The 26,115-nt window shown below is 39.4% G+C and overlaps 1 protein-coding gene across 1 annotated transcript in view; it reads left to right on the top strand.

Moving 5' to 3' along the window:
• LOC136874719 (annexin-B12) overlaps window positions 1–26,115 on the top strand; it is a 118,312-nt gene that overhangs the window by 39,113 nt on the left and 53,084 nt on the right. Inside the window, exon 2 of the mRNA XM_067148382.2 lies at window positions 15,715–15,888. Coding sequence (XP_067004483.2) covers window positions 15,715–15,888 — 174 coding nt within the window. The remainder of the gene's footprint in view (window positions 1–15,714; window positions 15,889–26,115) is intronic.

Consider the following 26,115-nt stretch of genomic DNA (forward strand, 5'->3'; position numbering starts at 1 on the left):
ATTTAAAAATTTAAAATATGCCATCCGAGTGTCATATTTAATAGTTTGTAAATTTCATTTATTTATAACTTATTAGCTGATGTACCCGAGCTTCGCTACGGAATTCTACATTGTATACAGAATTCTAGGTTAGGTGGTATACACCTTGTGAGCAACATTGTATTATATTGCATAGCTCGTAACGTTACCCTAGAAACGCGACGGGGAAGTCACCAAACGTTTCTCGTATGAAGACTGGGTTAGGAAATTTTCATTGTAATGGTAGGCCCGGTTGCCTACCATCAGTCACAACCAGGTTGGGGAGTTTTCGTTACAATGGCAGACACTCTCTCCACCTGCTTTTTTACATCCCCAGAAAGACTGTCCTGGTGGTTTTCCCAAATGAAATGAACATAGGTCATTACAATGACGTCAGTAGGTATGGCGCGATTAAAAGCAATATGAAATACTTGATCAAATGAAAAACCACGCATTTTCTCACTTTTAACGAACAGTACTACGCTACCGACCTAACAGTCCAAAGTTCCAGAGCTGGAACGACCAAGCGGCAGACAGTCGTGATCCGTGAACACTCTTCGTCTTTTTTCGGCGCGGGTGGGGGGGGCGAGGAGGTTCGAATAGTGGAGAGTCCCAGGGTAAATCTATGCCCGTTTACTAATCTGTTTCCTAGGTGTACCCGATGAGTCGGAAAATCTAATTTCACTACACTGGAGGCGGAAAAAGCTATCTGCCTTGAAGGCAAATTTTCCTCCAAGCCAGAGGAGAAAACACCTCTTCACTGATAATTTGGAATAAAATGAATGTAGAATTTAATAAAAGTGAAGAGGAAGACGCTTTTCTTAAGAAACGGCTCTTTTGAGGGTTGAATTTTGAATATTTAGTGAATCGTGGTGCTATAATTTGGAATAGGCCTAAATTGTAATTCTAGACCAGGTCATATTACTATTACCGTACTAATTGAGCCTCTGCCAAATGTGCACACTGCTCTTTCAAAACAGAGCGTCAGAGTAGGGATCAAATAGCTGGAATACTATGATGAACCAGTGTGTTACGTACATGCACGCACATTAATGGTGTCCCGACGTAAACAATCAACACTGCCCCACTCCAGTACTGAAAAAGAGGGAGAGAGTAAGGGGATAGTGTTGAAGGCCACTCTCCAGTACTGAAAAGGAGGGGAAGGGAGTGAACAGGTAGTGCTGAATACACAGTGTGTGTATTCCGGCGTTATACTGTAACATTGTAATACGATGTCTCCTATCCTATCACAGGTGAATCGAGGCCGTATTATTGGCATGTGGGAGGCTCACATGGTCCCCCAAGCAATAGCACAAGCAATACCATGCAGTCTTAAGACAGTTTGGAGATGGATAGAAATATAGCAAGAACGAGGTGAAGAAGGATTGGTAGATCATAGGACACATAACAAGGCTCCTAGAACAACTACTCCGGAACAGGATGCTGGAATCATTCAAACTATGGACAATTCTCCGTTTGCAACTATCGATAATGCGATTGCCGCATTGGAATTGCCAGTAAGCCGGACTACCGTGAGTCGCTGACTCCACGCGGCATTTATTTACAATCGCCGAGCTGCGAAAAAGGAGCGACTTCTTCCTATCCACAGAGAATTTCGCGTAGGCTTTGCACTACAAGAAAGTGTTACTCCACGACAGGAATGGGAAATTACAATTTGGTTGGATGAAAAGGTATTTTGCTCCGACCCAGGTAAACAGCTGAAGTGCTGGCGTCCAGTTGGAAAGCGTTATGAAGAGCCTTTTGTCCAGGTAACTAATCAGTCGGGTCGCATCACATGTGGCGTATTGGGTGCTGGTCATGGAGAGTTGATAGAGATCACTCCACATATGACTGCTTGTGAATATGTGGACATTTTAGAGGGTGCCGTTCAGATGTATTTTCTTATTGCTCAAGAAGTAAAATGTATCTTCAGTTATTTTTATAAAGAAATGCTTACACAGTTATACACCAATACCTTATTTTAGCATATTAATTTTCTGTTTATAGAATTTATCGTAATTCTATATCCGATGTGGTAAATTATGATGATATAACTTCAGTAAAGTCCAGAACAAAGTTACGAACCAATAAAAGATATTTTCAAATTACTACCCGATATAACGCAGCTACAAAAGCTTCCTAACTAGTATAAAATACTTTTCGGTTAAAAACCTCCTTTACCTCTTAATACTGTAATTATCAGAGTAGGTTACTTTTTTAATTTTGTATGTTAAAATGCTATTTGTTCGGGGCGTCGACATATACAGTTCTTTTGCCCCTACTTGCACAATATAAGAACCTGCATGTAATTGGAATTGCGGAAGTGTTGAGTGTTGAATGTGAGGAACGTTAAGGACGATACAAGCACCAGTCCCCAGGCCGGGGATATTAATCATTTACAATTAAAACCCCTGACCCAGCCGGGAATCGAACCCGGGGCGGCCTGACGCGTTGTCCCCTACACCGCGGGGCCGGACGAGTAGGTAACCTAATGCTGTACTTCAATACATCCGCCACTGTGCCCATTTCGATCACAACGATGTCTTGTAGCGGACTGTCTACATGCAGTCCATGCAGCAATGCATTAAGCGAGAAGGTGAGTCATTGTGCCCTCGACACTACCGCTTCACTCCCTTCCCCCTTGTTTTGTACTGGGTTGGCCTTCAACACTACCCCTTCACTCTCTCCCCTTCTTTTCAGTACTGGAGTGGGGCAGTGTTGATTGTTTACGTCGGGACACCATTTCTGTGCTTGCATGTACCAGCAGTATCAGACAATGTATGAACCAGAGGAAGAAGAAAGTGTTCTAACTCCCCAGCTATTTCCCGCCAATATTCAGTCAGGCTGTTATACTCGGTACGCAAGAGTAATCCCATCTGTCGGAGTTGAGGACACCATAAGAGGCAAAGAACATCACAACAAACAATGGTCAATGCAATGTCATCGTTGATCAAAGTTATGCGCTTTCGATATTTTAGACCTTCACATTTAGTTTTCTTCCGACTCTCTTATCATAGTCCGTACGATAAAACTGAATAAAATATAAATGATCGGAAATTGTATTCTCTATAACTTTCGTTATGTAGTACATTTCTGTAGGACCAATAACATAGCTATTTAAAAATTAAATTTTAGGCGCCTACCCCTAACCTACCATTTCATCCAGGGTCAGTAACATTGTTTATAGCTTAGACTATAGTTTCTTCTTCCCCGACTCTATATACCGATTTTCATTAAATTCTGTTCACCCATTTTCTCGTGGCTCGGCGTTAATGTGGACTTAGCAAACAAAAATCGAAATTCATGAATATCTGTGTTATCATAGCCGGTACGGTAAAAATGTATACGACATAAATGATCGGAAATTTATTTCTATGTAACTTTAGTTAATATAGTATTTATCGATAGGAACACTAATAATATAAATATTTGAGAATTGAATTCTAGGCCTTCCCCTGAACTACCATTTCACTCAGCGTGAATAAAATGATTCATAGTCTAGATTGTAGTGGCTCATCCCCCCGACTTTACCTACCGATTTTTATGAAATTCTCTTCAGCCGTTTTCTCGTGATGCTTGTACATACATAAATACATACATACATACATACATACATACATACATACAGACAGACAGACAGACAGACAGACAGACAGACAGACAGACAGACAGACAGACAGACAGACAGACAGAAATTACGGAGAAGTAAAAAGTGCATTTCGTTGTTACTGCGGACATGAGCGATACAGAAATACCGTTCTTTTCAAATTCTGAGCAATGTACAGACAAAACTCTTATTTTATATATATAGATATTGATAGATATATTACTTTTTTAAACACTGTATAAAAGTTCCTTACTTTGAACCACGCTTTCATTCGGCTTTGATATTTGCCCAGAATTGTCGCACCTTCTTCCGGTGTAACTACTTTGTTTCATCTGAAATGGGGGAGGGGTACTCTTCTTCTACGTAGGCTTTTCTTGAAAACCACAGACTTTCTATTTTGTAAGTCTGTCAGCCCCAGTTATTTCATGTCCTTCTCAGTCTCTGTTAGCTGTGGTACGGACTGTCTTGTTTTGCCAGCATTATAGTCAAAGAGTCTCTCTCTATTCGCGATTATAGCTCTGAATTTTGAACTGTCCGGCATTCACCATTTTCCAGTACTGGGCCTAGAATCTTCCTAAGAATTCTTCTCCATCTCTCCGATTTCCAGCTTTTCAATCAAGCATCTTCCGTTTAGTGACAGTCCATGATTTCCGGCAGATCATGGTTGTGCTTCAGCTTCAGATTATGTGACTGGTGTCACTTTTGTAGGTGTTTTGAGTCACTCGACAGGTCAGTTCCTGCTTATTAACTCTCGCGGAGAATTTTTTATAATTTTTCTAATATTTTGAATTTTCCTAAGTTACTCGAAGCCAAAATATATTTCATTTGGTACTAAAAGTATAATAGAATTTTCGTAAAACTTACGGGTGCGTGAGTGATGTTAGAATAAATAACTCGCGAAATTCACGGTCAAACTATACCGAGCGGAATGGCCGTGCGTGTAAATGCGCTACAGTTATGGAACCAAGCTCTGCATTCGGAAGACGAGTGGGTACGAAGCCCACCGTCAGCTGTCCTGAGAATGGTTTTCTGCGGCTTACCATTTTCACTTCCAGCCAAATGCCGAGACAGTTCCTATTCATAGGCCATAGTCGATTCCTTCCACTTCCTCGTTCAATTCAGTTCACCTCCACTCATTTTCATCTTCATTAGCCTCTCAACTGATATTGGCGTCAGGAAGAAAGTACGGCCGTAAAAACATGCCATATAATTTATTTTAACCTCATCTCCGACCCCGTATCAGGAAACGGGACTGAAACGTAGACATAAATCACGATCAAACTACCACTATTAGCCATTAACAAGTTAACCGGTAGTCAGAAGATGCGATACTACGACTTGGATTGCCTAAATACGACTTTACACTGGCTAACTTTGCTACATTTATCCATTTTATTTACTGCAAACATGACCTTTTAGGTGGGGAAGGCAAAAAAAAAAAAAAAAAAAAAAATTAAAATGAGTATTTTAGGAAAAATATTTCCTACATCTGTTGGGTTTTCTTCCAGCTATAGGTTCTCTTCGCAAGCGTTTATTTTCGTGCTTCTGAGTTAGAGACCGGCCTTTTATTAATCGACTGCCTTAGTTAATGATTTTAGAAATGCAATACTCTAAGGAAAATTTAAAATGATGACTTTTTTAGTGGACAACACGAACTGTTTAAAAATACTTAATTTTCATGTAAAAGCATGAATGCACAAAACCTATTCGGGATTAAATCTAGTAGGAAGCAAAGCAAAACAAAATCATCTCCGTACAGGCCATAAAGGCACTTGGAGGGGTGGAAAGTAAAGGCTTCCACTATCCGTAACCTCGGCACTTTGTAGGCTAGAGTGGTTAGTTCAACGCCCGGCCGCCTTTGGACACAGAGATTAACCAATTACTTGCTTTTTGTGTGGGCTGAGCGAACCTCAGGGTTATGTGTACCTCCAGAAGTGGAAACCTCATTTCTTACATTTTTCGACTTGTTGACGGGGAATCGAACCTAGTTCCTTTCGGGTGAACCGAACACCCATTTACTGCCTCGACCAGGCAGCTCATGAAGTCTAGTAGGACGCTATAGATTTGAGACTAAAAGTATCATATTTAGTTTTTAAAAATTAATCGGTTATTTGAATTATTTACTATCAGCTACGGAAAATGTCTTAAGCCCGCCTCCTCGGTTGAATGGTCAGTGTAGTGGTCTTAGTTTCATAGGGCCATGGTTTGGATTTCCGGCCTGTCCGAGGTTTTTACGTTTGGTTAGTTCTTCCAGCTCGAGGACTGACTGTTTCTGATCGCCTAAATACAAGTCACCTACACACAACGTATCATACTACTAACCACCACATAATTTAGCGTTACGAAGAGCATTCTACCGTAAAACAGCGCCGACCCGAGATAACTAGGGAAAAGGTCATAAAATAAGAATAATATGGCAAGTACCTTTTCTCCTATTTTCAATTTGCTTTATGTCGCACCGTTTACCGCGACGATGGTACAGGAAAGGTCTAGGAGTGTGAAGGAAGCGGCCATGGCCTTAATTAAGGTACAGCCCCAGCATTCGCCTGGTGTGAAAATGGGAAACAACGGAAAACCGTCTTCAGGGCTGCCGATAGTAGGGTTCGAACCCACATAAGTATCTATAAAACATGATCCACATGAACTGATAATAAAGGTGTAAAAACTTGAAGACAAAACTTAGTATAAATATTAGGATTATAATAACCTTTCAGAGTTTTAAGCAGGCTATTCCAACGTTTATAATATCAATACAAGTCAGAGTTAGGAACATGTTTTCCTGTTTACCCTTGTGTCCTCTGTTGCTCCTTCTTTCCACACTGACCTGCCATTGTGTTCTTCCTATTGCGTATTCATTCTAGTTTCTATATCTCTATACTAGCAAGATACCCGTGCTTCGCTACGGTATTATACTGAAATTATTAATTGAATGCTTATTGTTTTAGATATGTAATCCGCCGAAATTCGCGATCTGACTCGTTTTCTGCGAGAATCCGTCGAAAATCGCGATCTGACTCGTTTTCTAATAGATTACGGCAAGTTTCCTCCCATTTTTCAATATTTCTTTCCAGCAATCGATTTCATACTTCCCGGGCTAGGTCCAGGTATTCCACCTGGTCAGTTGGGTCCCTAAATCTTTGCCATCTTTTCCTATACACATTTTAAATATGGATCAAATCCTTCAGGAGATCCGGCGTTGTGTCGTCTTGGGTGCCTTGGCGATACTGAACCCGCGGCCGGACTGCATTCTTAGTCATTACCCGTCTAGGTCCCGTTTCCAGCCCGGTCCGCACATTTGACGACGGTCCAGAACATTATTATTATTATTATTATTATTATTATTATTATTATTATTATTATTATTATTATTATTATTATTATTATTATTATTGTTACCGAGTTTTGTGGATGTGCAGAGGTGAAAGAAGGTGCGGGGGTGAACAGGTCTCAAAATACGAAATTAAAGTTAAGATAAAATTTAACAAGGTTATATTTTCTTATCAAGATCAAGGAATAACAAGAATAACAGAAACACAGTTGAATCTCAACACTTTAACAATGTACAATTACAGTTTTTACAGAATTTGGGCTTCGAGCCCCGGACTCACAATTCTTGAGCAATTAGCCCAACTTTACCCAAATACAAGGTTCGACAAAGGGGCAGAAAACCCCAATCATGCCCAGGAGCACTTGCTCCCAACTACACAGTAAAGCCTCCTCGAGGCACTCAGAAACAAATTTTAAGAAAGAGCAACCCGCTCTTAAGTTCAAGCCTATCAAAGGCCACACCAAACTCCACTTTCAAGCTGTCCTCCAAGTACATGAAAACAGGGGTAAAAATACCCAACCTACTGAGGCCTATTAAGTAAAGAAACAGGTCAATTACATGGCCTCTAAAATACCAACTTGAGAGGAGGCGTTCTTGCACTCCTACTACACTTTATTTAAAACCTACTTGGCGCTAGGCCTCTAATGCAAGGGCTAATCCCATACTAAAGAGGTGACTTATAGAAGGAGACAATTTACATTACGTTAAGGAAGAAACGGTTGAGAAAATAAGTTCACCTCAATGCAATATGAGTGGGAGCTCGAGAGGGTTAAGCACTCTCTATCCCAATATGTAGTTTAGAAAGATAGAATAGATACCAAGTGTCTTTACATTTTAGGGGAAAGTTACATGGTAAAAGGCTTCGGACCTGCCCCGAGAGTTAAACTGCTGAGCTAGCAAGAAAAAAAGTTATAAACGGCCATTACCTGGTGGTTGAACTGCTGCCCGAAGAAAGAGGCGCTTCCCGCCCCCTGCTACGTACTTTACACACTGATAGATGTTACTGAAGTGGCGCGGAGACCCGAAAATCAGCAGTTTATATACCCTCGTGGAAAGTTCGAGGCGTTTCAGGAATGAGAACACCCGCCCACAATCATTTTATTGGCTAACAACGAAAACCCCTACACTAGATGAAGAAGAAACACATTATCGGTGGAAAATTAATTACAGAAATTCCTTATTGGTCGAATTCAAAACTGGCGGAAAGAAAGGGTTAATATTGCCAACTTAAACAATAACTGAAAGAAATTTAACAAAGAACAAACTTATGAATTCAAAATTTCTCCAAAAACACAGTTCTTTCACTTCGCACTAGGGTGCATAATTGTAGTCCTTCAGTAGTGCCATCTGGAAGAGAATGTCCACACTTCTTACTACAGGCAAAACAAAAATACATCGAAAACGACCCAGTTCAGAAACTTCAAAATTTACAAGTAGGGACATCTTCTGAGAAACTTGAGAATTAACACAGTAGATAAAGTTCAGACTTCCTCCAGTAGAGGAGTTTCAACTGGCGCAAAGTTTGAATTAGCGGCGTGGAGGTGTACCACCCGGTACAATTATTATTATTATTATTATTATTATTATTATTATTATTATTATTATTATTATTATTATTATTATTATTATTATATTCTGGACCCCACAGCAAGATGCAAGACCGCTACTTGGCGGTAAAATACATCTGCTGCCATTGTCATTGTTGAGAATGTGACCAGCACCATTGTCGCGCGTAGGCAAGTGTGCGGGATTTCTGGCGATACGAATGACATAATTCCGTGCATTATTGACCTTATTATAGAGATGAGCAATTTGACGGTTAATCTCATTCCTATCGTTTATTTCAAATGTGTTTAAATTTTTATTATATGCCAGGAGATTCTACTGTAATCTAAGAACGTTCTCCGAAGGTAAAGATGGCTGTTGAAAACGAACCCAGGAAAGATTAAAAATGATCGTTTTATGATCAGAATAAGTACATCGAAAATATACAGCCTGTTTCCAGTCATTCGACAGGATCAGGAATGGAATGAATAAAGCCCCATCTAGCGGCAACAATAGGAGCTGTGCTGGCTGCCGAAGCACTCCTCTGGGGCAATGATCGATGAATGACAAATGAAATGAAATATTGGACAGTGTTGCTGCAATGAATGATGACAGGGAAAACCGAAGTATACGGAGAAAAACCTGTCCCTCCTCCGTTTTGTCCAGCACGAATGTCACATGGAGTGACCGGGATTTGAACCACGGAACCCAGCTGTGAGAGGCCGCCGCGCTGCAGCCTGAGCAACGGAGGCTCCTTATAAGTTCATTATGAACAGTAAAATCAATTGGTCTCACCTCCTTTTACACCCCACCGCCGTTAAGTTTATCCCCCCCCCAAAAAAAATTTAAAAAAAGGCGTGTTTCTTTACTTTTAAAGGAGATTCCAAATACCAATGTTCACGTCTATTATCTTCAGTTTTAAGATATAAGTATCCCCATAGAAATAATTCCCTTTTTTCTCTTCCTTTCACACTTCTCCCCCCCCCCCCCAAGTGAATTTTCCGCCAAAAAATACTTGTTCCTTTAATAGTAAAGAATCTTCTAAATACCAATTATCACGACTCTAACTTCTTCAGTTTTCGATTTATATATCCTCATGAAAGGAATTCAACTCATTTTCACTCCCGCCCCCCAAGATGTTCCCCCCCCCCCCAGAACGCGTTTTTCTTTGTTTTTAAAGCAGATACAAATACCAATTTTCACGTCTGTAACAAATTTAGTTTTAATTAGATATATGTATTCTCATACAATTAAGTCAATTAATCTTTCAATTCTTTCACCCCTCCCCCATTCATTGGATTTTCCGAGAATACGTGTTTCTTTACTTTTAAAGCAGATTCCAAATATCAAATTTCACGTCTGTAACATCTTCATTTTTGAGATATCAGTAGCCTACTTAAAATAATTCTACACCATTTTCAGTTATGTTTACCCCCTCCCCCTTCCACCCAAGTGATATTTCCGAAAACTAAAAATATACGTTTCTTTCTTTTTAATAGAGATAAAAATAATATTTTTCACTTCTGTAACATGTTAAGCTTTTTGAGATATACTGTAGAAATCCTCATTTTAAAATTTCACCCCTTTTTAGTTCCCCTTAAGTGGAGTTTCCAAAAACAAATCACCTATGTTTCTTTATATTTACAGGAGATTCCAAATACGCACTTTTTACGTCTGTAACATTTTACGTTTCTTAGATATTCTGTAGATATAGTCTTTCAAAAAATTCACCCCAATTTGTCACTTCTGTCAAACCGCCATTAATTGGATTTTCTAAAAACAAATAAATACGTGTTTCTTTATTATTAAAGGAGTTTCTAAATACCAATTTTTACATCTGTAAACTTTTAAAGTTTTAAGATTCAACCCCCTTTCACCCTCCCATTACTTGGATTTTCTAAAACAAAAAAATACGTGTTCCTTTATTTTTTAAAAGAGATCAAAATTACCAATTTTCAGGCCTGTAATATCTTCAATTTCTGATATATAAGTACCGGTATTCTGTTAAAGGCATTCAACCAATTTTTCACCCTTTTTCACCCCTCCTATTGGGATTTTCTGAAAACAAAAAAATACGTGTTTCCTTATTTTTAAAGAAGATTCTAAATGCCAATTTTTACATCTGTAAACTTTTAAAGTTTTGAGATATAGGTACACATCAATTTTCAGGTCTGTAATATCTTCAGGTTCTGAAATATAAGTATCCTCATTAATGGCATTCAACCCCATTTTTGAGCCTTTTCCACCCTTCCTATTAGGATTTTCCGAAAAGAAAAAAATACGTGTTTCTTTATTTTTAAAGGAGATTTTAAATACCAATTTTTACATCCATAAATTTTAAAAGTTTTGAGAAAAGGATACACTCATTTTAAAAATTCAACCCCCTTTCACCCTCCCATTACTTGGATTTTCTAAAACAAAAAATACGTGTTCCTTTATTTTTCAAAGAGATCAAAATTACCAATTTTCATGCCTGTAATATCTTCAATTTCTGAGATATAAGTACCGGTATCCTGTTAAAGGCATTCAACCAATTTTTCACCCTTTTTCACCCCTCCTATTGGGATTTTCTGAAAACAAAAAAATACGTGTTTCCTTATTTTTAAAGAAGATTCTAAATGCCAATTTTTACATCTGTAAACTGTTAAAGTTTTGAGGTATAGGTACACTCATTTTAAAATGTCACCCCCCTCTTCACCCCCTTAGCAAGAGAATATCCAAAAATCCTCTCGTAGCGAGCACCTAAATCTTAATATGAATGTATCCCCAAAATTTCATTTCTTTATGTCCAGTAGTTTTGGCTCGGCGATGATGAATCAGTCAGTCAGTCAGTCAGTCAGTCAGTCAGTCAGTCAGTCAGTCAGTCAGTCAGTCAGTCAGTCAGTCAGTCAGTCAGTCAGTCAGTCAGTCAGTCAGTCAGTCCGTCAGTCAGTCAGTCAGTCAGTCAGTCAGTCAGTCAGGACAAGTTCTTTTATATATATAGATGACTTGCTTTGACACTTATTTGTTCCTTTCCAGTACCGGTACATATAATATGAAGACAATGGACTTTATGTTTACCATTTTCAGTAATGTCTTTCTTTCTTTCTTTCTTTCTTTCTTTCTTAATCTGTTTACCCTTCAGAGTTGGTTTTTCCCTTGGACTCAGTAGTGGATCCCACCTCTACCACCTCAAGGGCAGTGTCCTAGAGAGTGAAATTTTAGGTTGGGGATGAAACCGGAGAGAAGGACCAGTACATAGCCCAGGCGGCCTCACCTGCTATGCTGAACAGAGGCCTTGTGGGGATGTTAAGATCGGAAGGGATAGACAAGGAAGAGGGGAGGAAGCGGCCGTGCAGTGAGTGAGTGAGAGTGGCGAAGTTAGGGTTCGAGGTCCTCTCGTACACTTAACCACATACTAATCAAAATCTTAAAATAAAATACTGAGATACTTATAATAGTTAAAAGTACATAAATTAATAGGATTAAAAATAAATTGAAATAAATTACTAACTAAATTAATATTAAAACTAATTAATATTAAGAACTCTTAAAATGACTAATCCTCAGACATACACACATTCATACTTCAAACATTCAGTCAGCTGGCCTAAGCAGGTAGTCTCGGCAGGCGACCTTAAATCTTGATAAAGAGCTAGTTTCTCTGACCTGAGCTGGCAGGGAATTCCATAATCTGGCGCCGGTCACCACAAATGATCTATTAATTTTATTAATGCTGTGCAATGGAATAGAAAGAAAGGATCTAGAAAGTGTATTTAAGTGTGAAGTGATGATAGAAAGGTGAATTTAAAAGAAATATACAGTGGCTGACTTTCAGCTAACACTCTCATTCATTCATTCATTCATTCATCATTTCAATTAATTCCAACGAGCCTGCAGGCTCATACATAGGAATTTACAGGACATTACATACTGGCGGGCAATTACATATCAAAATATAGTTTGTGTATATAAGATTATTAGTAAATGGTTGAGCATATAAACACATACAATTCATAAAATATGTATCTTATCAATATGAGGATTACAGAGAATTATTTCTGACTGTATTTACATTTTCATAACATAAAAGTTGCAGAGGTACAGGAATAGATTACGGAGTATTTACATTTACATAACATAAAGGTTGCAGAGGTACAGGAATAGATTACAGAGTATTTATATTTACATAACATGAAAGTTGCAGAGGTACAAGAATAGATTACAGAGTATTTTCATTTACATAACATGAGAGTTGCAGAAGTACAAGAATAGATTTCAGAGTATTTACAATTACATAACATAGCATTGCATAACACAACATACATAACATACATAACATTACATAACATCCTTAAAGCGTGTAGCTACCGACGTTTATCAGGCGTCAGCCATGAGACAGCCTGATAGTATGGGGTGATATGAGCATCGTACCCAATATTGTAAATAAATCGCAGGCAGGAATTCAGTACTCGTTGAAGTTTAAGTGTTTCTTCTCACGTCATGTCAACTAAAACAACGTCACAATAATCAAGAACAGGGAGAATGAGTGTCTGTGTTAGTTTGGCCTTTAGCTCAAATGGAAATACATCCCTCTGCCGTTTAAGAGCGTGAAGGACTCCAAAAATCTTTTTACGTATTTCATTCATGTGATCAAACCAATCAAGTTAATTCGTAATTACGATGAGAATTTTAATCGTTTTACTGTAGGGAATAATGTTGCCATTCAGTAGGATAGGCGGGATTGCGACATTGTTTGAGCAGCTCAGTAATTTTCATGATCCAATTATGATTGCCTGAGATTTCGTGGAGTTTAATATAAGAGAATTTCGTTGTGCATATACAGTATACTGAGTCATCGGAGGTCATTGTTAATATCTTGTCTTGCAGTGTCGATATATTTGAAGATCGTCAGCATAGAGGTGGTGTGTGTGTTATTTTCTGTCACAGATGGTATGTCATTGATATAAATAAAGAAAAGTAAGGGCCGTAGAATACTGCCCTGTGGGGCACCACTAAGTTTCATTTTCCATTTAGAGGCCTTGTCGTTTACTGTTACACACTGTTGACGGTTACTCAAATAAGAACTAATAAACTTAAGCCCAGCCAGTTCGAAATTTAGCAGTTCCATTTTCTTTATCACAGTCGGAATTTCTATACTGTCAAAGGCGCTACAGAAGTCAAGAAGGATAAGTAAAGTGAGCAGTCGTTTGTCGATAGCGTTTCTAATGCCTTCAGTAACCGTCAAAATTGCTGTCGCGGTACTGTGACTCTTCTTAAATCCAGATTGCAAAGGGTCCAAAAGCGCATTTTTATTTAGGTATTTCAGAACTCGATCGCATACTAAACGTTCAAAGGCTTTAGAAAGCGCAGGGAGTATGGACACAGGACGATAGTCAGAGGGTGACTGTGGGTCTAAACTCTTAGGTACCGGTATAATATTGGCTGTTTTCCAGACAGTAGGGAAAGTTCCGTTTAGTAAACCGTAGTTTAGTATGTGCGTCAGTGTAGGCAGGACAGCACCCATAATGTTATGTATAAAATTAATATAAAATGCATCTACACCTGTAGCCTTTGATTTAATCGAGTACAAAGCCTTTTTAACTTGATTTTCTGTGACACTGCGAAATGTGAATGGTGGATTGGCTGGAGGGGAGGGCGGTGAGTCGGTGCAGTTAATTGGGGTAGGTTTAATATTCATTCTACTAAAATAATCGTTCATTTCCGCAAGTGGAATGTCAGGAGTTGTCTGTCTCTGTTGATTTTTCCTATTTCCAGAGCTCTGAGTTGGTCCTATGCGCGATTAGAATTGAAGTTGTTAGCTAAATTCCGGAAATATGTACATTTTTATTTCTGATTTACTGCTTTGTGCGATTTCTTAAGATGCGGTAAGGTTCGAAGTCTGTGTCATCTAGGGTTTGTTTATAATGTCGAAATAACGAGTCACGGTGAGCCATCATTCTCTTGGTTTCATCATCTAGCCATGGACAAGAAGGGAAAGAAACATTTATTCGACGCGCGGGCGTGTATGTATGTATGTATGTGTGTGTATTTCTTTGCTGCATTATGTGTGTAATGTGTATACCTTATATCACATGACCATTATTATAATAAAATTGCCGTATTTATTTAAACCAGAATATTGCATCTTTACTCAAACTGTTTATTCTTGCATTCATTTCACTTGTACTCGGAATATATGAAATGCTGTAGTTATGTTGGGATGGAAGTAACAGTGGTTGGCAGGGGGGGGGGTGTTGTTCAAGGAGTCCAGACACCCAAGGAGTTTTAACTAATGTACTTTTATTAAGCATTTTTATATCATGTATATTACTATTCGCTTCCGGAGTCCGACTCATTGGCTGAATGATCAGTGTTGAGACCTTCGGTTCAGAGGGTCCCGGGTGTTCGATTCCCGGCCGGGTCGGGGATTTTAATTGCGTCTGATTAATTCTTCTGGCTCGGAAACAGGGTGTTTGTCCCAAAACTTTCCTCCTCATATTCAGAAAACATATTACACTACCAACTACCAAAGAAACACACAACAGTGATTACATCCCTCCATATAGGGTTGGCCTCGGTAAGGGCATCCGGCCGCAGAACAGGGCCAAATCCACATGTGCGACACAATTCGCACCCTCGACTCCACAGATGTTTGAAAAGCGGAAGAAGAAGAAGATTACTATTAGCTTCCGGAATCCGCACGAATCCACCACTCTTACTTGGATCCAAGGACACTCATTTCTTTTTGAGGTATTCTATACCACCTAAACTCCGGAAGTTTGTACACCTATCAAAATAAAATTCTGGATGAAGAACTACCTTAATCTCCCCCCCCCCCCACAAACTGAAATCCTGGCTATCCTACTGCAGTATACGTATATAGATATTTACAAATACAAATAACGCAAATATTATTAATAGTAGGGCCTAATACTAATAAGTATTACTAATATTCATTAATAATGACTATTTAATATTAATTAGTAGCCTAATGTTAATTTTAATACTTAAAATGAAGTAATACTACTTGCTAAAGAAAATTAGGTATAGTGAAAATGCTGCAGGAGCTGCAAAGTGATATAAATGATGAAATTAATACATAGCGTACGTTGGTGATAGGAATGTGTCAGCATTTTCAAGAATATGGTAAATCTAGGTAAATCTGACTGCTAGCATTTTATATCTTTGTGGATATCGAAGTAACACGTATCATATCAAGGATTTTCTTTTCCAGGGTACTGTACGTCCTACTTCCAACTTCAGTGGAGAAGAAGTAGCAAAACGAATGCATGCAGCTTTTCACCGTGAGATGAATACAGATATCGCCACTATTATGGAAATCCTTACCACACACAGTAACAAGCAGAGACAGTCGATCAAGCGCCACTACAAGCTTCTGCACGATAAGGTGGGATCTTATGGTGGCAGACTACAGAATCATATCTTATAATAAGAGATCCTTTACGGAGGAAATATAAAGCATGCTTTATAGCTTTTACTAATTCACGAGCTTACTACATAGTTCAAAGAGAGTTTTGGCGTGATCTGGTTTAGTTCACTATTTATTTTGCCGTGTATATCAGAGACGTAGCCAAGGTGGGTTGGAGAGTGTACTAGGGTTAGAATTCAGTTAGAACACACTTGGGAGTTTTGCAAAAGAAAATCAACGGAAACTGGCAATAAACAAGTGAAAGTCGACTCAATGGGTTGGCTCTTCTCAACATTCACAGAGACATAAATGTAAAATCAATAGATCTCTTGAATATATTTTCTAAGCAGCCTCGAAAGTTGGATTTTAGATTGTAATCTGAGTATACCATTCGTCGTAAAACTATTGACTTTCAACATACGGTATTGTTCTGTATTTTAATGTAAGATTGTCTAGTGTACTGCAATCTGAATATCAGCATAATTCACTTGTATTAGTGCCCTTATAAAGGCACTCATGCATGCCCACACCACACACTCACACGCATCTTCATTATGTTCTATCATCATTTTGTAACTATTACTCCGTACGGCTCTACTTCTAAATTGACGTTTCGGCAGATTTTGGTTCTATCTGGTGGTTATGCACTGAAGCATAGACATCCAACCAGGGCCGACTTCCAACCAATCCCAAGCTCCCATTCATATCAATTTATATCGGCAGAGCACGATCTCGAAACCTAGTTGTCAACTCTAATATTTACACTCACCACGTGGTTAACCTATCTCGCTCAGCGTGTATGCTATTCGGTACGGTTCGCGATCTTTTGCATTTTCCTCTAGTACCTAATTAGTATGTTTTCCATATTGTTGGAGGGTTCCAGTGACTCTGAGATCAGTAGAGTGTTCCCTTTTTAGGCCATAACCACCTTCCTGTGCCAGCCATTAGTGGTGAGTGATGTGTTATTTCTTCATTCTCGTTTATTCTTATTACCGGTAGTATATTCTCTTTTAGTGTCAGATGCTGTTAGTAACTGTAGTTTTTGTGAATTTGTTTTCAATCCATATTCATTAGTTTTTCTGAGTATATTTTACAAGGGCGTTTTACCGCAATCGTATTGCATCAGCTGTTCTTGCGGGCGTAGCGCGTTGGCTACCGAGAAAAGGCGATGTTCATTTGTTTTGCGAAACTTCAATCACGGCCGTGCTTCAGTTTAGAAGTAAGGCCGTGCGGAGTATATAATCCCCCTCCCCCCCAATCGGTCGATTTGGCTACACTACTGATTTCTATAGTATTATGCTCGTATATCCCCTGTCGAGTAACTAGGATATCAATTAGATATCTAATTAAATAAATAGCTCTATGAATACGCCGATAATAATACAGATCTCAGAGCTACAAATTTAAATTACTTCGCAATTATTAACGCGAAGTCCAAGTGAACAGTAGTGCGCATACGTGAGCATGTGATCGCTTACAACCAATGAGTAACCAGAACCAAATCTTGGATTTCAGGTCTGTTAATAAATGTAGGGCCAAGGCTAGGCTAGTAGACCTCCGCTATCTAATATACAGGGAAAACACTTTGTTGATTTGTTTAAAAGTAGGTCGTTGACCCCTGATGTGCGGGGTGCCTACCTCACAGGCACTACACCCATTTTTAATTCAACCCTTGAACAACTTCCCTTCTTCATATCGTATTTCTTCTGAACCATTTCCTTGACATTGCCAGTTTTCAAAACTCCTTAGTTCATATTTTCTCATCCGCCATATTTCGGATATTTGCTTCTAAGTTTCTGAAGCAATCCACGTTGCCGCCATAACAACTTCTACTCAGCTGTTCCTATTGGTTGTTCTGCACCTTTCACTTCCTTGGTACTCTATCACGGTAAGTTGTATTCATTTACTATTCAGTAAAAATTCTCCGCCTCCGCCCTACTGGGATTCGAACTCCAGCGCTCACTATCCGTACTCCAGCGCGTTACCCTAAGACCGTATATCACTGTTGGATATTGTCGTTGAGATACTGCGTAATGCAGTTCTAAAGAGAAGGGAGCAAAAAGATCCATTCACTCAAGTGTAATACCATGAATTTGATTTAGTAGACGCAATGTAGTGGCCGCCTCTGTGGCGTAGTGGTTAGCGTGATTAGCTGCCACCCCCAGAGGCCCGAGTTCGATTCCCGGCTCTGCTGCGAAATTTGAAAAGTGGTACGAGGGCTGGAACGGGATCCACTAAGCCATCCTCGAAGTGGTTTTCCGTGGTTTCCCACTTATCCTCCAGGAAAATGCCAGGATGGTACCTAACTTCAGGCCACGGCCGCTTCCTTCCCTCTTCCTTACCTGTCACAATCTTCCCATCCCTCCACAAGGCCCCTGTTCAGCATAGCAGGTGAGGCCGCCTGGGCGAGGTACTGGTCCTCCCCAGTTGTATCCCCGACCCAGAGTCTGGCGCCCTTGAGGCGGCAGGGGTGGGATCCCTCGCTGGGTCCGAGGGGAAAACCAACCCTTTTGATTAATTCTTCTGTGTATGTCCCAACACTCTCCTTTTCATATTCAGACAACACGCCACACTACCAACCACCACAGAAACACGCAACCATATAGGTTTGGCGTCAGGAAGGGCATCCGGCCGTAAAACAGGGCTAAATCCACATTTGCGACTCAGTTCGCATCCGTGACCCCATAGGTGTGGGAAAAGTGCTAGAAGAAGAAGAATGTCCTTTCAGTGAGTTAATTTGAAATGTGGTTAATGCCCCACTTAAACAGAAGAGGTGAAATGGGATCTCCTTGCATTACCCCATATTATTTGTTGATAATTTCATCAGTTTGTCCTTTGTGCATTTTCACCTGTGTTTTATTTTCTCTGAGAAGTTTTGAAGTGAGTAGTTTCAGAGATTCAGTTACCGGTAACTGAGAATGTTTGAGTGTCGACTGGAGATGATCGTGTCCAACGCTGTCAAACGCTTTAGTGACGCCCAGAAGCACCAATACTTGGATTCACACGATGACAATAAATTTCCTTTTTACCAATAAGCAAAACTTGTTTTAAACAGACCCTCTATTAAGCGGAAACGTTACTTTAACGGAAAATTCTCCCAGACACTTAGACGCAGAATGTAATGTAGACCACCCTGAATTAAGCGGAAAATGTTACATGCGGGAACGGAAGCCAAAGTGTGACTTTAAACGGAAAATTTTCAGCCCTCCTGGTGGATCTCAATGAATCTAAAAGAGTTATACCTCGGTAGTTATTAGATAAATTTCTATTCCCTTTCTTTTTATATATTGGGCATATTATCACATACTCCCATTCCTTCGGTACCTTCGCCCCGTTGAAAATCCTGTTGAATAGCTTTACAATTCCTTCTACCATCAGACCGTATTTACTTATTTGTTTCCAACATACATTACTAATAACATTCCTCCCCTCCCCACCGTTGATTTCAACTTCAGTTTCCCAATCACCCTCTGTACTTCTTCTATCGTGAAATCCCTATCTAGTTCGTGTATACTTACTTCCACATTAGCCCAAAAGGTCTGTTTTCTTTCCTTATACTCTCAATCGTCCCTTCCTCCTAATAGCTCGCCGAAATACGTCACCCACTTTACATAGTCAATATTTCTTTTCTTCAATCCCTTCCCTCCTTTATTGATCATATTTATTCTCTCCCATATTTTTTCCGTTCGATTCATTCTGCATTCCTTGTTTATTTGCTCTGATTGGTCCTTCGACCATTGTTTCTTCTTATCCGTAATTTTGCTTTTATACTTTTTCCTCAGCCTGCAGAATGCTTCACGCTCTTCGCTCCCTCCTTTTGCCCTATACCCTTTTAGCGCTCCTAACGCTGCTTTTCTGTGGGCCTCACATTCCCTGTCATACCAACCCTCCCCTTCCGTTTCTTTTCCTTTTGCTGTGGTCGACTGTACGTGTCACTCTCTTTACCGGGTACTGCAATAACTCGAGCGCTCTGTCTGTGTTGTTTTCCATCAGCGCCCTTTCCCAGTCAATTCTAATTAATATGTATCTCTTTATCCATGAATACATCTAGCCCTCCCTTTGAGTTCTCTGTCCATATATATTTAGTATAACCACTACCCCCACTCTATCGTACTTTTTCTCTCTTCCTCTTTGTTTTCCTCTCTACTAACCAAATTAACCCACACCGGAGCGTGGTGCGATTCAATCCAGTCTTCCACCATTATGCTTTTAATGTTATCTAGCATTTCCTGTGAGCTCATTACTAAATCAATAACGGTCCCTCCTTGTTCAGTAATATTGGTCATTTTACCTTCTTTTCCCCCTCTCAATAGCCGTTCAAAATGCAGAAATTCCCGACTTCGCATAATTCTAAAAGTTTTCTACCATAGTTATTGATTACCTTACCATTACTACTTCTTCCTGATCCGACTATCAATTCTTCTTCTTTACTATACCTCGGACTTCGCTCGCCTATTCTGGCATTCCAGTGTCCATGTAATAATATTCCGTCCTCCTCATACCTCCCTCTAATGATACCAGTTTCTAATAATAATTCCTCAAATAACTTATTATTTGCATATGGAGACTGCCTGGGGTGACAGTAGGCAAAAGCCAAGCACACATGTTTCTCTCTCCCTGCCTCTCTCCCCATATTAAATCTTATCCACCTAACCCCTTCAATGTCACTCTCAATATGCTCTATACATTCATTCAGCTCTTCTTTGACTAATACTACTATTCCTCCTAGCACGCGGCCCATTTTGCTTAATCTCTTCCTTGACTTATGCCTCACCGTGAATCCTCCCCAAGTTATCTCCCTGGCTACTTCTAGCCATGTTTCTAAAAGCGCTACGATATCAAAGCTTTCTATTAAATTTTTCACTTTTGTATTACCTATTTTACTCACTACACCTTCAATATTAACAAAGCCTATTTTCCAGCCTAGTTACAGCTTTTCTCCCTACCCTCCAAACCGCCATCTCTATTCTTACTTCTCGTCACCCTCTCGCTCTCAGCTTCTACCTCCCTTCCATCATGCCTCGACGCTTTATTGTCATCCTTCTTCTCTTTATCTTCTAAACCTTTATTTCTTTTCCCCCATAGGTCTTTCAGGCTCCTGCTTCTCCCCTTGGTCATAAGGTCTCTCTCTTTCTTGCCCCCCCCCCCCACGATCGGTAATCAATGCACTCTCTTTTCCTTTCGGAACACTATCTGATAACACTTCATGAACCTGCACAATAGATCTTTCACTCACACTATCTTGCACTGCACTGCTTTATTGTCTCGGTGCTTCAGCCATAGATACCACGTTTCCTCCCTCCTCTTGGGCGTACTTCTGTCTCTCTCTTGGCAGCTTCGAACGTTCCTCTTCCTGTTTCAGCTTTTCCTCCATCCTTTTTAGTTTTGTTACAGACCAAACACGCCACCATACACCATTTGTTACCACTAACCTTTGATCGTTAATAAATGCTTTAAGGCCTTGATGTCTAGCCTTGCCTAAATGTTTTCGTAGGATTTTCATATACTCAATCCCTTCTCTTCCCAAGTCTTTGTTTATCCAGATCCTTTAACCTTGGAAGTTCCTTGCGTTTTATAACACTATGTCCGCCATCATGGTTGACATCAACTTCACCTTCACTGGTCTCCTACCTTTCACTTTTCCGACTCTTTCGACATCGTCCATATCCACTTCACAGAAGTTAAGTTTCAGCTTATTTTGGACGAGGTCCACCACTTTAAATGTAAGCTTCACTTTATCTTCATTCCGCTCTTCCTATAATCCATAAATATATATACATTTCTTCATCCTTTCTTGGTTGACGAGGCCGAGCTCATTCTTCAGAGACGTCACTTCCTTTTCCAGATTTTTTACCCGCTCTTTTAGCACTCCCGTTGCTCTCTCATTCTCCTCTACTCTTTTTTCCGTAGCTCCCCACCGCTCCTTGAACCAGGTCTTCATATCTTCAAATCCCTTGGCTTGTTCCTTTCTAAAGTCATTTACCAATGCCTCTCCAGTATGTGTTTCAACGACGTCACCTATCAGCCCCATGATTCTCTCCCAGTCCTCCCAGCTCATGTCAGGGCCTGGATTCATCTCCACTCCCCCTATAATTAATAGCATAGTTATCACTGTTGCTGCCAAGATAACCTCGCCGATCTTCCCCAATTCTCCATTATTCGCCGCATGCCCTGTCGTCTTCTTCTGCCTGCCCAGCCAGCCACCTATCGCCGCCCGGTATTGCCCGCCTACCCGTACATCCACACTGGTCGGTTATCAAGTAGTACTGCGTCTCCTGGTGGATCGTTTAGCAATATTTTCACCATCCTATATATTCTGGATGATCTGTGATACAAGGACATGTACTGTATATAGTACAGTAGGCTACTTGTGGTTCAGTAGTTCTCATTACAGTAAGTAGAAGAAGACGAGAGATAATGACATAAGTAGTAGTTTAAAAGTTTAAATGAGCTACGGAAATTTGCCTCACGACAGAATAATTCGGGTATGTACGGCATAATTTCTGAGGCAAAAATTTTAGTGAAAAGTCCGGCAATCAAGAGAAAGACCACTGCAATTCAGAGAACTGTATTTGACTGCTGCAGAATGTGAAGTACAGTATTGTACCGGTAAGGAAAGTTATCGATGTAATGTATTCTGTAAATGTTTCACGTGTCTTCCAATGTCTAGTGCGAATAAATAAAATATGTAGGCTTAGGCTACTCTATTTCCAAGAACACCTTTAGTAAGCGGAAAATGTATTTAGCAGGTTATCTTCCCCATCACTTGCGATTCCATTGAAGACAGATTTTACTACAATTAGCCATAAACTTGAGAGAGGCATCATCCTTTGCTCTTGTTGAAAAGAAAGATCATAAAACAATCAAAGGATGACTGACAATTCGACTCTTCTTTTCTTTCTTTTTTTCTTTTTGGTGTGTGAGCACTAATTCACGGTTTCGAGGGCGATGAGACGGGAGAGGTCTAGATCTGGAAAGGAGGACAATTTCCTTATGTGAAAATGGGAAACTACCGGTACCATACCTCCAGAGCTGCCAGCTATACGATCCATATTCCGCAGGCAACTCGCTCTATTAGACTGAAACGTACTTAACTCCTCTCGTCACCAATCATTTCACTCAGTCACACTGGTCTGCATTTATGGCTTGAATCCACATGACAGATCCCCTATCGTTAGTTAACCTAGCCTTATCTTAAAAGATAAAGTTTCAAACTTCTCCCTTGGTAAATGATGCCAATCCCTAACTGCTCTTTTTATAAATGAGTCTTTTTCCCAATTTTCCCTCTTGAATTCCAACTTTATCTTTCCTACTTGTAAAAACTCTACACAAGCTAATGTCTGCTAATGTCATTCCAAGCTCTCTCTCCATGTCTTGTTCCTCGCGTCATGGGTCCCTCTCGCCAAATTGGCCAGCATATTAAAGCTACTGTCTAGGCTGAATGCAAATAGAGGAAACCTCTGGATACAATTTGAGCATTAGTGCAGAATTAGGAATGCATATGTACCCTCGAGAAACGTGGTCTGCCCGAAAAGCGATCGATATTCTACGTCATGTGACTGACCCAGTAACCCAAATTGTAGTTCCTGGCTGTCATCAGCTTGGAGCAAATTTATATGCGCTGTTACGAACCGCAAATTCCGAGTTCAGTATGGTTGACTATAACTTTATCAGAGACAGACGGAAGATAATGACGAAAGGTGTTGCTCTTAAGCGGGATGTTGATTAACTCTCATCAAATAATGTTGTGAATGAAGATGATTATTATATTAACCCTCCATCGATCGCAGAGGCAGATCCAGGATTCCCTAAAGAGGGTGGGAGTGGGGGATAACTTATTTTTAAGCATACCATGCCACAAATCAAAAAACAGTGAGTTCAAATTTTGTAGTAAAGCGAGAAGAGAGAACCGTACCTACTAAGAGGCTAGATATCCCCTTCAACAAATAAAACTTTTATAGTTGTGTACCAGTATCATTTCTTGAATATTAAAGCATTCATGTGATTAATAAAATTGCACTAAGCATTCATTATTAAACATTTTCATACATAAATAATATGAAGGAAAATTATTTAAAGAATTTATCGAGTTCCTATTATAAACCGGTAGGTTATTAGATTGCTGTAAACATGGAAGATGTAGGCTACTAAGCATGCAGAGTCATGCAAGCCACCACTAGCAACAATGTATTACTCTGTTTTGGTCATGTGTGCAGTTTGTTTTGAATTATTATTAAATAATAATAATAATAATAATAATAATAATAATAATAATAATAATAATAATAATAATAATAATAATAATAATAATAATAATAATAATAATAATAATAATAATAATAATTTAATACAATGGTATTTCAAAAATTACACTTGAGTAACTTTATTAATTTTATAGTAAGGTTCTTGTTCTTCATTGATTAGATGCTTAGTTCTAATTGAAAAGTTATTTGGTAGTACACATAGCCCCTGTTTAATTTCACCTACCCGGCACTTGTTTTTCTGCAAAAATCTCAAAATCATTTGAGATACAATAGTGAAAATGTTAGCTATTTCCACTGAAGTTCTAGAAGGACTTATCCTTATTTCATCATCTGCAGATCCTTTCTTTTTTTCAGTACCTAGTAATCATTTTAACACCACTAGAAGAAGCCTTATCTCCAGAATTTTGACATGTTTTATCTTCTGTTTCATTTTTCTTTCCTCTTAAACCTGAAACACTAGAAAATTTACATTTGTTACTCATTACATAGAACATAGTAAACTTTCAACTTATGCTCCAAATATTACTTGTGAAGAAAAACTATTCTTGAAACACATTCACTGCGAGTGTTAATGCACCACAATCCGCAAGCTCCTCGTGACTTGGTGTGAAGCACTGTACCCCTAGGTTTGGTGAGGTAAACGGCACATGCCGACATGCAGCCTGTTGTTGCCAGTCCGCTGGCCACAGCAAGGACAAGTCCAATAGTTATTATTCAAGGGAAATACAGTATGCTCATCCCTACCAAATTTTGATGAACATACATATTTAAGGCAAAAATAAAACTGTTAGCATAGCGTATAAAAAAGAAAGTGAGCTTACTTCACCTGTTTCAGGCAATCATAGTATTTTGCTATGCAATGTAAGATGCTACAAAAATAGAAGTTGCGAGTAATTTTATTACAAACATGTGGCCTTTCTTATACAGCACCCTAGGTAATATATATACATAAATACATTCCAAGATGTTAATAATAATGTTATTTGCTTTATGTCCCACTAACTACTTTAACGGTTTGCGGAGACACCGAGATGCCGGAATTTTGTCCCGCAGGAGTTTTTTACGTGCCATTAAATCTACCAACACAAGGCTGATGTATTTCAGCACCTTCAAATACCACTGGACTGAACCAGGATCGAACCTGCCAAGTGGGGTCAGAAGGCCAGCGCCTCAAACGTCTAAGCCATTCAGCCCGGCTCCAAGATGTTAAATTCAGCTCTAGACTTGGAGAAAATAAAATACAGCATACTGAGTGAGTGTCTAAGTGGTTTGTGTCATGCAGTTGTCAACTAGCATTTGGGAGATTGTGGGTTCGAACCTTATTGTTGGCATCTCTGAAAATGGTATTCTGTGGCTTTCGATTTTCACACCAGGAAAATGCTGGGCTGTACCTAAATTAAGACCAAGGTCAGTTCCTTCCTGCTTCTAGACCTTTCCTATTTCATTGTCACTATAAAACCTACCTGTTACCTGTGTTGGTTTGATGTAAAGGAAATTGTTAATTGAAGAAAAGAAAGAAAAAAAAACGATGTTCATGCTTTTATCTCCACAGCGAGCAGGAACAGGCTGACAAGCACAAGCAGTTCTTACACAGTGTGAAACCTTATTTTCCAAAATGATGACCTAGAGTTTTGATGGGCTTAGGCCCTAGCAGGTTGCTTTAAGTCTAAATTACTTTTAAGATCAAGCCCAGTGAAAGTCTTGAAAATATGCGAGATATTAACACACCGTACAAACTTCTACTCCAGTCGCACTTCTTCTCTCGCTGTGTAGATAAGATGATTGTATATGCACTGATTTTGTAGATTAATTCTCGGTACTCATTCGCACCAGAAGCTAGTTGTTATATTGTGTCCTGTTTCTCATCCTTATGGTCCATGACAGCCAACTCAGTTAAATGTACCTGTTACAGTGCCCATGTTGTTTGAGAAATACTTCGCCC

Source organism: Anabrus simplex, chromosome 1, assembly GCF_040414725.1.
Source record: "Anabrus simplex isolate iqAnaSimp1 chromosome 1, ASM4041472v1, whole genome shotgun sequence".
In the NCBI taxonomy this organism is placed as follows: domain Eukaryota; kingdom Metazoa; phylum Arthropoda; class Insecta; order Orthoptera; family Tettigoniidae; genus Anabrus; species Anabrus simplex.